Source organism: Physeter macrocephalus, chromosome 16, assembly GCF_002837175.3.
Source record: "Physeter macrocephalus isolate SW-GA chromosome 16, ASM283717v5, whole genome shotgun sequence".
In the NCBI taxonomy this organism is placed as follows: Eukaryota; Metazoa; Chordata; class Mammalia; order Artiodactyla; family Physeteridae; genus Physeter; species Physeter macrocephalus.
Window position 1 is genome coordinate 53,973,882 of NC_041229.1, and position 12,617 is coordinate 53,986,498.

The 12,617-nt window shown below is 47.7% G+C and overlaps 1 protein-coding gene across 1 annotated transcript in view; it reads left to right on the forward strand.

Moving 5' to 3' along the window:
- Positions 1-12,617, forward strand: part of TENM4 (teneurin transmembrane protein 4) — a 758,990-nt gene that overhangs the window by 453,238 nt on the left and 293,135 nt on the right. The window contains exon 7 of the mRNA XM_055091504.1: positions 1,015-1,224. Within this exon, the coding sequence (XP_054947479.1) occupies positions 1,015-1,224 (210 nt within the window). The remainder of the gene's footprint in view (positions 1-1,014; positions 1,225-12,617) is intronic.

The window sequence follows — 12,617 nt, forward strand, 5'->3', positions numbered from 1 at the left end:
CCGGCCGGCCATCACCTCCTCCTTTTGAAGAGTTGGGAGTGTGCTCACAAAACTATAGAAAGCTGGGATTTTTAGAATCATGGAACCCTGACATGTTAGAAACTTGCAGTCAAACATCCTAACTTAGTGCATCTTGGAATTCACAGTGTTAGTGTCCTAAATAGTATACAGTTTTTTCATCTGAGACTATTAGAACTTAAGAATCCTAGTCTGCTGAGACTACTAAGAATCCCAGTCTGTTAGACACCTAGAATTCATCTCTTCAGCAAATATTTATATAGTGCCTACTATGTGCCAGGTACTATGCTAGATTGTGGGGATACAGAAGTGAAAAAGACTGCTAGATTTCTTGCTCTCTTAAGAAGTTTGCAGAGAATGTCAGAACTTAAAAATCTTAAAATGTCAGATTCTTAGAAAAGTAAAAGATTAGTGTGTTGAAATCCTAGAATGCCAGCGGTGGAGGGGGCTCTGGATCATTCTCTCCAGCTCTCCCTCTACCTTTTATGAGGCCCAGAGCCTGTTCCAGGCACGTGGATTAAAATCTCACCAGTAAGAACATTATTTCAGTTCGGTGACATCACAGAATGGCCAGCTTGCAGGGGCTCAGTGATCACCCAGTACGGCTGCTCATTTTACCAGCAAGGCCACTGAAGCTCAGAGGCGGGCAGCTGTTTGATAGATGACACAGCCCCACCAGGACGAGACCCCAGATTTTCAGACCTCTCTCAGAGAACAGGCAAAGCAGGAAGGGCTTCCCAAGTGTTTTTGAGGGACGTCTTCTTTGCAAGCATACAGACGTCTGCACGAGGCCAGCTCTTCAGAAGGAGTTTGCACCAACTTTAAGGAGGCATCAGGCCCGCCCCCGGGCCACGTGTGCAGTAGATCGCCCTGTGTTGGGAACCCCCTCCCCCTGTTGATGCGTGTTTTATTTTGCTTCCTCCCCCTCCCCGTGTGCCTCAAAACCAATTTTCATTATTTTTTTTTTCTGTCTGTGTTTGTGTTTGTGGTTCGCAGGTGCTCCCTTGCATTGTTCGTCCGCTTCATCAACCCCTATTGAGCAGTCCCCCTCCCCGCCCCCTTCCCCTCCGGCCAATGAGAGCCAGAGGCGGTTGCTAGGCAACGGTGTGGCCCAGCCAACCCCGGACTCAGACTCTGAGGAAGAGTTTGTCCCTAATTCATTCTTAGTTAAAAGTGGCTCCGCCAGCCTGGGGGTCGCGGCAAACGGTAAGTCCCTCTCTCTTCCTAACTTCTGTGGGTTTGTTTTTTCCTTTCGTTGACGATGCTGATTAATCGGCCTGCTTGGGCTGCTTGCAGGGGCGGAAGGGCCTGGCGCATGGTGGGGCTCAGGGTTCTCGGGGACCTGGGGGGCTCGGGGGGCTCGGGCAGCCCCGCTACTGCCTGGTTGCGCCGCTGGGGCGTGCGGGGGGTGGAGGGCTGCTGTTCCCACCCCCATGACAGACGTCTGGCAGACATAGCTGCAGGGGTAGAGATGCACAGACAGACACAAGGAGACAGAAAAATCAGGTGGAGCCTGATTAAGACAAAGGTACTGAGACAAAGACACCGGAAAAGAAAAGAAAAGAATGGTTACAATGAACATAGCACCGACTGACTACTTACTATGTGCCAGGGACTGTGCCAGCCACTGTCACATGTTGCTTTATTGGATCTTCCTCAGAACCCTGCCTAAGAGACCAGTATGATCGTTTCCCCACTGACCCTGAGAAAGCTGAGAGAAAGGCTCCTGGCTTTGGAAGTTCTTGGACTTTCACACTGCCCAGAGACGGGACCCCTGGAGACCCAGGCAGCTGCAGAGCTGAATGCTGTCTGCAGAGAGAGCCACTGGGCTTAAGCATGGATCTGCCCATAATCACACGCCTCTTCTAAGCTCTGCCCCCCCCCCGACTCTCTTAAGGAGAAGAGGTGTGTGTGTTGGGGGGCGGGGGGCAGTACGATGCAATAGCTCCAAACTCCAGGCTGACCAGGAGCCAGCAGACACAGGTTTTAGCCCCCCGTCAGGTGCTGTGTGACCTGGGCCAAGGTGCTTACCGTCTCTGTGTCTAGCAGTGGCCAGTCCACTTCTTTGCAAGAGTTCAAAGCCTGGAAGGGATTCAAGCCTACAAGGGGGTTGGGGTGATATATGTGATGTAACCTGGAATCTCCCTAGTGGCCCATGATTTCCTGATTATCGAAGAAGAGGAAAGGAAATGAGACTTTCCCCACTTAATATTGTAGGTTGCGTGTTGATTTTGCAAACATTTATTCATAAGTGCCTATGTGGCACTAAATTTCAGGCCAAGTTCTGGAGAAGGAGGCAGAGATTCAGAGAGATATAAGGCAGGATCCATGGGCTCTGCAATCAGACATCTTTGCATTAAATAGAAGCTTTATTGCTGTGGGACTTTGGATAGGGCATATTGCCTCTAAGCTTGTTTCCTTAAGCAAGTATAACGTGGGCAGTATGATACCCAGCTCGTGATGAGGGCTCGTCACAGGGCCTGGGATAGAGAAGGAGTTTAGTAAAGGTTAGTCATGGTCACAGTCGCCATCCACCTCCCTCCAGGGAAGTTATAGAGAGCCTGTATGTGAAAGCTCCCACCATACTGCCTGACACTTAATAATGCTCAGAGAATGTCAGACTTCTTTTCTCTTGGGATCATTACAGCCCAAGGTGATAAGGGAGGTAGGAACCTGGTGTGGAGGTGACTGAGGAGAAGAGCCTCCACGGCGCCTGAGGAAATCAGGAAATGCTTCCTGGAGGAGGCGTTCACTGGATCTGAAAGAATTAGTAGGGTGTGCCAGGTAGGGATAACCAAGGGCTTTAATAACCCACGACATTCCAGGCAGAGGGAAAACATGGACAAAGGACCCAAGGTGGGGAGCTGGTGGGATCCTGCCCCCAGCTCTTTTACACCTAGGAACCTGGACAGTAAATAGGCATTAACCTTGGAAGGGTGTAGAAGGCCACATGGTAAGTGACCTGAGCCAGCCTCTGTCCTCTTTGAGACTCAGGGAGGAGGTCTTTGGCCTTGATGGTTCTCTTCTTTTTAATTTTTATTTATTTATTTATTTATCTATCTATCTATTTATTTATTTATATAAATTTATTTATTTATTTTTGGCTGTGTTGGGTCTTTGTTGCCGCACGCGGGCTTTCTCTGGTTGCAGCAAGCGGGGGCTACTCTGTTGTGGTGCGCGGGCTTCTCATTGCCGTGGTTTCTCTCGTTGAGGAACACAGGCTCTAGGCACGCAGACTTCAGTAGGTGTGGCACGTGGGCTCAGTAGTTGTGGCTCGTGGGCTCTAGAGCGCAGGCTCAGTAGTTGTGGCGCATGGGCTTAGTTGCTCCGCGGCATGTGGGATCTTCCTGGACCAGGGATCGAACCCGTGTCCCCTGCATTGGCAGGCGGATTCGAACCCGTGCCCCCTGCATTGGCAGGCGGATTCTCAACCACTGTGCCACCAGGGAAGTCCCTATTTTTTTAAAATTAATTTTTATTGGAGTATAGTTGCTTTACAATGTTGTGTTGGTTTCTGATGTACAGCAAAATGAATCAGTTATACATATACATATATCCCCTCTTTTTTTTGCATTTCCCTCCCATTTAGGTCACCACAGTGCATTGAGTAGAGTTCCCTGTACTATACAGTATGTTCTTATTAGTTATCTATTTTATACATAGTATCAATAGTGTATATGTGTCAATCCCAATCTCCTAATTCCTCCCACGGCCCCCACCCCTTTCCCCCTTGGTATCCATACATTTGTTCTCTACATCTGTGTCTCTCTTCTGACAGGATCTATTTTTTAAAAATATTTACTTATTTTATTTATTTATTTATTTGGTTGTGCCAGGTCTTAGTTGCGGCAGACGGGCTCCTTAGTTGCAGCAGGCGGGCTCCTTAGTTGCAGCTTGCCGGCTCCTTAGTTGTGGCATGCGGACTCTTAGTTGCAGCATGTGGGATCTAGTTCCCTGACCAGGGATCGAACCCGGGCCCCCTGCATTGGGAGCGCGGAGTCTTAACCACTGCACCACCAGGGAAGTCCCTCTGACAGGATCTTGAGCCCTGCATTATCTGTGACCAAACCATCCTCCAGGGCCTTGTCCATCTGTGCTCCTGAGGGTGGCATTGTCCTTTTGGTGGGTCAGTGTCATTGCTCCTCTAGAGCTTTTAGCTGCCTATGTTTTAAAGTATGCAGAGAAATAGGAACCTGGAATGGGTTCCAGGCCCAGCTCTGTAGCTCACTGGCTATTTGTCCTTGGCCAGTCACTGTCCCTCTTCAGGCCTCAGTTTCCCCATCTTGCCAATGATGGAGCAATTTCTAAGAACTCTTAGTTGCAGCATGTGGGATCTAGTTCCCTGACCAGGGATCGAACCCGGGCCCCCTGCATTGGGAGCGCGGAGTCTTAACCACTGCACCACCAGGGAAGTCCCTCTGACAGGATCTTGAGCCCTGCATTATCTGTGACCAAACCATCCTCCAGGGCCTTGTCCATCTGTGCTCCTGAGGGTGGCATTGTCCTTTTGGTGGGTCAGTGTCATTGCTCCTCTAGAGCTTTTAGCTGCCTATGTTTTAAAGTATGCAGAGAAATAGGAACCTGGAATGGGTTCCAGGCCCAGCTCTGTAGCTCACTGGCTATTTGTCCTTGGCCAGTCACTGTCCCTCTTCAGGCCTCAGTTTCCCCATCTTGCCAATGATGGAGCAATTTCTAAGGTACTCTGATTTTCCTAGTGTTGTGTGATGCTGACAGGTGTGTCAGCCAGTAGCCTTCTTAAGATTTACTTGGGAAAATATATATATATATATATATATATATATATATAGTGATATTCTTTGTTCATTTCTAAGTAAATAAGCCTTGTAGGTAAAAGAGAAGGCGGGAGATTAAAGTCCTTAATCTCACCCTTTGCTAATTAACTGAATAAGAGCAATCACGTTGTTGCAAGTTCTGCAGCAAATTGATGGCATTACTGCATTATTGATGTGCAGGGAAGATGGGGGGACTTTGGCCTATAGCTGTCTGCTCAGCTACACTCCTCTGTACCCCTGCTCCCCAGGGGACCTAGAGGCACTTCAGAGTCCTCCCCTGGAGCCTTGCTCTGAGTGTGTCACTCTAAAGGTTGGTAATAAATGTGTCCCACGCCTGAAGGGAGAGTCTGGGTCCTTAGTGATCTGCTGCTCTGGGTTTGGTGGGTCATGAGAGAGCCAGTGAGTGTCGCCCCACAGGTAGACTCTGCCTGCCACCTTCCTGTCCCCTGAAACCCCAAACTGAGGGGTCTTCTATGAGCCAAAGGGCGTGCTGGTATTGGCATGGACCCAGCCCTAGCAAGTGAGGATGAGTGGGCCCTCCTACATAGTGTGCCCAATAAATGTTTGTTAAGTTTCGTATGATTTTTTTTTCATGGAAAAATGTGAAATTATTTTAATGGGATTATCTCTATTGTTTCTGTCAGTTATAAAAGTAACAATGCCTGCTAACATTCAAATAATGCAGAAAGGCAACAAGTGAAGTTCTCTTGTAATTCCTCCTCCCAGAGATAGCCACGTTTAACAGTTTGGTGCATGGCCTTGCAGATACCTTTTATGTAGTGATAATTAATGAGTGGGAATGAAGGGGTGAGCAAGCAGTACAAACTGTGTAAGGACCACAGTGCAGCCAAGAGAGCAGAGCCATAGTCAACTCTTCCGAAATTGGGTCTCAAGAGATGCGAGCCTGGACACAGGACCTAACCTCTCAGAGCCTCAGCTGCTCCGCAGGTGAAATGGGAAAAACCTCCCGGGGTCGCTATGGAGTTCAACAAGGTAAAGGACGCAAGGTCCCTGTCTCCCTTCCCTATCTCCACCCCTCCATTCCCTTCCACCACTTGAAGACTTTAAAGACCACCCTAAATGGGTTAATTGCTCTGGCTCCTTTACAGGCCTGCTTCCCCAGAGACTTCTTTCAGAAGGTATTTTAAATGACAAAGGCAGCCCCTCGGGCGCCTAAAGGGTGAAAATGAAGTTTCCTTTGGCGGGAGCTGACTCAGCACCCTCCTCTGAGGGCTGACCCTTTGAGAAGCAGCCTTCCGGGAGCTGAGCTGCACGCTCCAGTGGCTCCCAGAGGCCCTCTGCGTCCAGCTGTGTCTGCTCCTGCCAGGGCTGCGCTCCCCGGCCCGTGGTGCCCAGAACCGCCCTGCGAAAATCCCATGTAAAGAGCACGGAGGCCGCGTGGGGCATCACAGAGAAGAAAACAGGGGAAGCAGCTCTTTCTGTCCTCAAAATCCTAATCCGCCCCAAGGATAACCATCTAGAAATCACTGATAGATGTAAAGAAAGATTTCACTAAAATAGCAACTTGTCATAGCCGAGAACCTAAGGAAGTGGTTCGGATTAAGTAGATCTTTGTCCCTACCGCCACAGAAACTTTTCAGAATAAATATTAAATGTGCCGTGAATTGTTGTCGTCTAAAGTCTTAAGTGAAAGGGCTTTAAAACCTTGGTGGTTAATATTTAAGAGGGTTGGGGAATAAATAGCTCAGAGAAAGCTGTTTCTAAAAGCCGAGGTGAGGTAGGAGCAGGTGGGAGAATTTACATGTAATGAGCACCTTCCACGTAGAAGTCTTTTCTTTGCATGCGTTCTTTTTTTTTTGAGCTTCTGTTTGTCTCTGTTCAGGAAACCGAGGCCCAGGCAGAGACTCAACACTCAAGCCTACCTGATTCTAGAGCCCCACCCAAATTTTTTGTTTTGTTTTCAATACCAGATTCTGTTATTTCTGTCTTCTTAGTAGGAAGCTGGAGAAGATAAGGGGAAGTCCACCAAAGAAAAGCTGATTTTTAAAAAAAATTACTAGTTGTTAGATTCCTAGTACTCACCTCACAAACCTTGATGAAGCCCCTGTTATGTGAGAGGCGTTTAATCTCATTAAATCATGAGATCTCAGGGAATCTCATTGAATCTTCATGTCTGTCCTGTGTCATAGCCATTTTTAGTCTCATTGAGGCAATAGCAGGCCAGAGAGATTAAGTAACTTCCCCGAAATCACACAGCTTCTAAGTCATAGAACCAGATTTGAATCCCAAGTCTGTTTGAAGCCATTGAGTGAAATCTTTCGGTTGTGTTTTGGTGAGCATGTGGGAGTTTCGAAGATGCATCAGGCCAATGACTTAGACACTAAATTGTGGTGCTGCTTCATGAGAGCCAAGCCCTGGATGCTAGGCCGTCCGTGGCTTCTTTTCCCTTTTCCCCCTATTCTGGGCCCTTCTGCCTCACCTTACAGATTTCTCAGGCTGGTGACACTGGTCAACATCACTGCTGTTTGGCAGTTTCATTGACTTTCTCAGGTCTTAAGCAGCTGGGATTATTTTGTTTTGACTTCCAATCCAGTGGAGGAGTGTTTATTTTTCTTTCTAAATGGGAAACACTGCTATGTATGCGAGCTCCTTCCAAGAGTGTTTTCTTAAAACAAAACAAAACAAAAGATTCAACTTAATTTGGAACCTATCCAGATTCCCGAGGGAGTCAGCCAGGGTCCTTTGAAGTCAGTTTGTGAAATCAGAAGGCAAAATTGTGCCTGTTTCCTACTATCGAGAAGTATCCAGTGAGGCTTTTGTCTCCTTTCCCTGTGAATTTCATGGAACCTGTGTTAGTTGTTCCATGCCAACCACAGTGCTTGGGTCTGTATGTTGCCCAAGTCCCAAGGGACAAGGACATAGGGGCACGTGAAGTTTTCAGGTATTTTTGTTCACTGCTCTTCGCAACTCTCTTGCATCAAAAGACCCTTGTTGGTAAATAAATCCCTACACCAGCTATGTCAAGAAGTTAAGTACCTAAACTCCTAGGAGCAAGACAAATTGATTTCTTCCTTCTTTCCTGCCTTCATCCACAATGACATTTGAAATGTTTGCAGATGTTTTCCAAACAGATGAGGGGTGAAGGGGACTCTAAGCAGAAAGATCCTATAAAATAGGTATTTAATCTATAGGGTCAAGAATCCCTTAAATGAAGCCCTTGGAGTCAGATGCATTTTAGAATTCAGAAATTTTTAGATTTAAGGAATAAAATACAGTACACATACTGTGTCTTTCCTAGCATTCCCAGAGTGCTGGGATGGCCCACGGTAATCAAATACATTGATATTTCTGCAGTCAAACATATGAACAGTTACACTGGTAAGATTAAAAAAAAAAAAAAAAAAGACTGAGATACATGTCAGTTCAGGTCAGGTTTTGCAACCAGAACAGTTTTGATAAAACTTTCAGTCTTAGGACTTCCCTGGTGGCCCAGTGGTTAAGACTTCACCTTCCAATGCAGGGGGTGCAGTTTCCATCCCTGGTTGGAGAGTGAAGATCCCCCATGACTCACAGCCAAAAAAAACCAGGACATAAAACAGAAGCAATATTGTAACAAATTCAATAATGACTTAAAAAAAAAACTTTCAGTCTTAAACAATTAAGAAAGAAAAAACCTTTCAGTCTTAGAGTTTTGAGATTTTTGGAACGGTGGCTAAAGGATGGTGATCCTGAATCGTGCCTTTTCTTAAATGGGCAGGGTTGGGGGATGTCCCATGACTCAGAAAGATTTAGTAACAGAATAGTCATAGAGATAACTAGAAAGCTTGGTAACTAGAAGGCATGATACAGGTGCAAGTTGCTGACTGGGAAGCTCTATGTTTATCTGTAATGACTGCTTGGAAAGGCCAAGCCCCTCTGGTATAGACATGGGGGCTCAGGAGGCGAGCGCCAGCAGGCTGGCTGACTCTCAGGCCTGGGAGTTCAGGAGGAGAGAGGCCGACTGCTCAATTCTCCAAAGCCTAGAACCCGGCAACTCTGAGTTCTTAAGGAAACTTTCCTGACAGCCCTTTGGTTGTATGGACCTCCCCTTTCTTTGATGCCCTGCTGTCTTCTTTACAGATGCCTCCCTAACAGTCTGGGAACCTGAATGTCCCCATATCTGATTTCCAACTTAGACTACAAATTCCTTGAGGGAGGCCTTGTCCGAGGCTGTATCATCACAGCTGAGCACCTGTAGGTGCTAAAATCAAAAATGAAAAAAAGTTGATATTCTCTCTTCCTCTTTTTCACCAGCCCACCTCCAACACACGCACACGCACACACACACACAACCACCTCCCTAGGAATAGTACAGTGAGCCGCATGCGTGATATAACTAGAAATCCGCAGAGATGAAGTGATTTGCCCCAGTGCAGAGTCACGATTCGATGTATGGCCCCAGACTCCAGTGCCCTTTCCACCTTACCAGGTACCTCCTTCCACCGGGAAAGCCGTCATCTGCAGCCTCCCGCCAGGGGCAGGCAATTATGCCCCCCTAAGTGGGAGCAGTGGGCACAACCACACAGGGGTCACTTGTGTTTTTGTACAGCTCACCAAGCCCTTTTTCATATGTTACCTCAGGCAAACTCTGGTGACTCTAATTTAATTGCCACATTGGCTTTCTAGGAGGTAGGGCTTCTTCCTGACCCTGCAAAATAAACAGGTCACGTTTTGAATTAATGTAACCGAACATCCTGGGAAAACCAGGGCCCTCTAATTAGTCACTCACGTGACACGATTACAGCTCCTTTTCCACTAATTTCCCCAAATGCCATGGCATTAAAAGGAATAAAAATAACATTTTTGGTGTCTGGCTTGATTGGATCAAGTAATTCCTAGACCACCCCTCGAGGAAGGCACATTAGCCGTGTGTCCGGGCTTTTTCCATCTGGAAGCTAAGCCTGGTGTGTGTCCCTGTGGACATGTTAGTGGCCTGCTCCAAGGGGCCCTTGTGGACACCAGACCACATCTTCAAGCATCTCCTGACACTTCGGGGCGCAGACTGTTGAAGAGGCACCTGGAAGGAGGCTAAGGAGAGCTTGGGAGATTAGCGTACCTCACGTTTTCATAAGCCTTGCATTCCCTGAGTACGTTCACCTCCACCATCTCCTTGGATCCACAGCACAGTGCTGTGAGGTTGGCCGAATGTAGGGAACCTGGTAGGAGAGAGGGAAGCAGCTGGGCAGAGAGCTGCCCCTTTGGCTACCAGCTTCTTTGGGCCAGTTTTAGATTTGCTCACAGTTGGTGATCCAACCTGCAAGGGCCACTGCCATCCACATAAGCTGAGTTTTCCAGTTATAAGCCTCCCCTGGAGAAGCCTCTCCGTCAGCCCTCATGAGCCATCCTGGAAACCTGCTTGGGAGGAAGCACATGCCGGAGAGCAGCAGACCTGCCTTGTGAGCCCAGCTCTGCCTCTGACCTGCCGTGTGACCTCCAGAGCCTTGTCCTCTGGTTCCTTGGCTCTCTAGTCCAGGCAGTGGGAGGACTTGATCAGATCAACATTTCCCAAGCTTGTTCCTTTGTGTGTCACTGTCAGAGTCTGCACTATAGCAGTGTGCCCACCTACCTGCCATTTCCTTTCCTTTCCTTTAAACTGCCTCCTTTTCCGAACTTTTTTTTTAACCTAAGTGAACTTAGTTATTTTAAAAGGAAATTGTATATTACTGTGGCAATTCACTTGCCATAAATAGAAGGTAGCTGTAAAAATAAATACAGTGAAAGCTGGTTATCATGTTCTGGTGAGATTAGGTGTGCTCTAGGATGCAGAGATTTGCTTCTCTTTGTTGAATAGGGACATGGGCAAGCGTTAGGTATTTAAAACACACAAGTACCAAACTGAGATTTCCTCCTTGACATCATCAAAAAGGTTGAAAGCGGATGGAGGCTATCCTGCACGTGATTCAGTGTGATTTAATGTCTGCTCTCACTGTACACCACCTAAAACCATGCCCATGGGATGCATGGCTCCATGGCTTTTTCCAGAACTCTGTCTAGGCTTTTAATGCTACACCCCACGGCCTGCTCACCTTGAGAATAAACATCTCTTGCTGCTCCCAGAACCTCCCCTCCTTCCCTTTCCTAAATGTGGTCTTTTCTGAGCGATCTGTTCCCACCCTCCCCTTGGCAGCCTCCTGCCCTCTGCCCCTGTCATCAGGTCTGAGCTGGGTGCTTTGAGCTCAGCTGGATCCTGCATTACTGGTTAATACCTCCAGTTTGGACCAGGAAACCATGTGGCTTCCTCTTCTCCCTCTCCTTCCTCTCCTTTCTCCCCTCCTCCCTCTCCTTCTGAACTGCCATTATTTATAAAGGTATCTGAGATTAAACAACTAAAAAAAATTCCCTCTGCTTTAAATGACCTAAAAGGACCGAAGCTAGAAGGAAAACAGAAACAGCACTATATGGAGCCATGGGAAGGAAAGATAGGTTACAGAGGTCTACAGATCCTTGCTGTGCTGTGTGGCCTTGGGAAACTTGCTTAACCTCTCTGGGCCTCAGTTTCCTCTGTAAAATGGACGTTGGTTTTTTTTGTTTGTTTGTTTTGTTTTTTTGCGGTACGCGGGCCTCTCACCGCTGCGGCCTCTCCCGTTGCGGAGCACAGGCTCCGGACGCGCAGGCTCAGCGGCCATGGCTCATGGGCCTAGCAGCTCCGTGGCATGTGGGATCTTCCTGGACCGGGGCACGAACCCGCGTCCCCTGCATCGGCAGGCGGACTCTCAACCACTGTGCCACCAGGGAAGCCCTGGACGTTGGTTTTAATAGTACTTCACAAAATTGTTGTGTCTATGAGAAACTATGGGCAAGGCTTCTAGCATGGTGATTGCGTAATAGGTGCTCAATGAATGTTAGTTTCCTTACTCCCTTTCTAGAACCCAAAAGATTTTGGCCAGATATCTCTGGAAGGAAGGCAGATTCCTACACTCCCACCCCTCCAGGATTGGAGGAGGTATAGCAATTAATAGGTCTGTCCCCGAGTCCTGAGCTTTAATCCCCCTCCTCCTGGGTGATTTCCAGAGATTTAGGGTGGGAGAGTGAGCCCAAGGCAGCAGCTAAACAAACATAGCATATGGGGTTTTGGAAACAGAACCTCGGCCCTCCTTGCAGAGCTCCCTGTGCTGCTGGCCATTCCCCACAGTTCCAGGATTGTGTGTGATATTCAGTACCAGATAAAACACTGTGATGTCTTTTCCTTCTGGTCAGCTGGCCTCCCCCGCAGAGTTGAAAAGAGAGGAAAATGACTGGTAATTCATTTACACTTCACTCCCTCTCTGGGAAGCTGCTGCACGGGCTAACAATAATACATATCCCTGTACTTCCAGAAACCTCTTTTTAGCTGCCCCAGCAGAGGCTCTGGGGGAATATACACTTGTTATGAACCAAGTTCCCCTCCCCGTTAGCTGTGTGACCTCACCTCTCTCACCCAGTTGCCCATGTGTAAAGTGGGCATACAAGTAGCAGTCTGGGGGTTGTTTCAACAGTGAGATAGGATAACATCTAAGACACTGAGATTACAGGGGGTGCTGAGTGTTGACTGGTCTCCCCTTCTAATCTTGGGCAAAGAATGGAGTTTTGAGTCAGTGAGGAGATTATCTGATCAAAATTGAAGTTGTGATCACTTAGCTGCTGTCATCTGAGAATAAGCAAAAATGGAAGTTGAGAGAATACTGAATTTGCTAGTTTTGCAAAATTCTGCTCCCCTTAGCCTAAATGTTTACTACTATGTCTTCTCTCCCCTGGACCACTGCCGTAGCATCCTCACTGGCCTCCCTCCCTCCCATCTCCTCCTTTAATCCATCTTCACACTGTCCC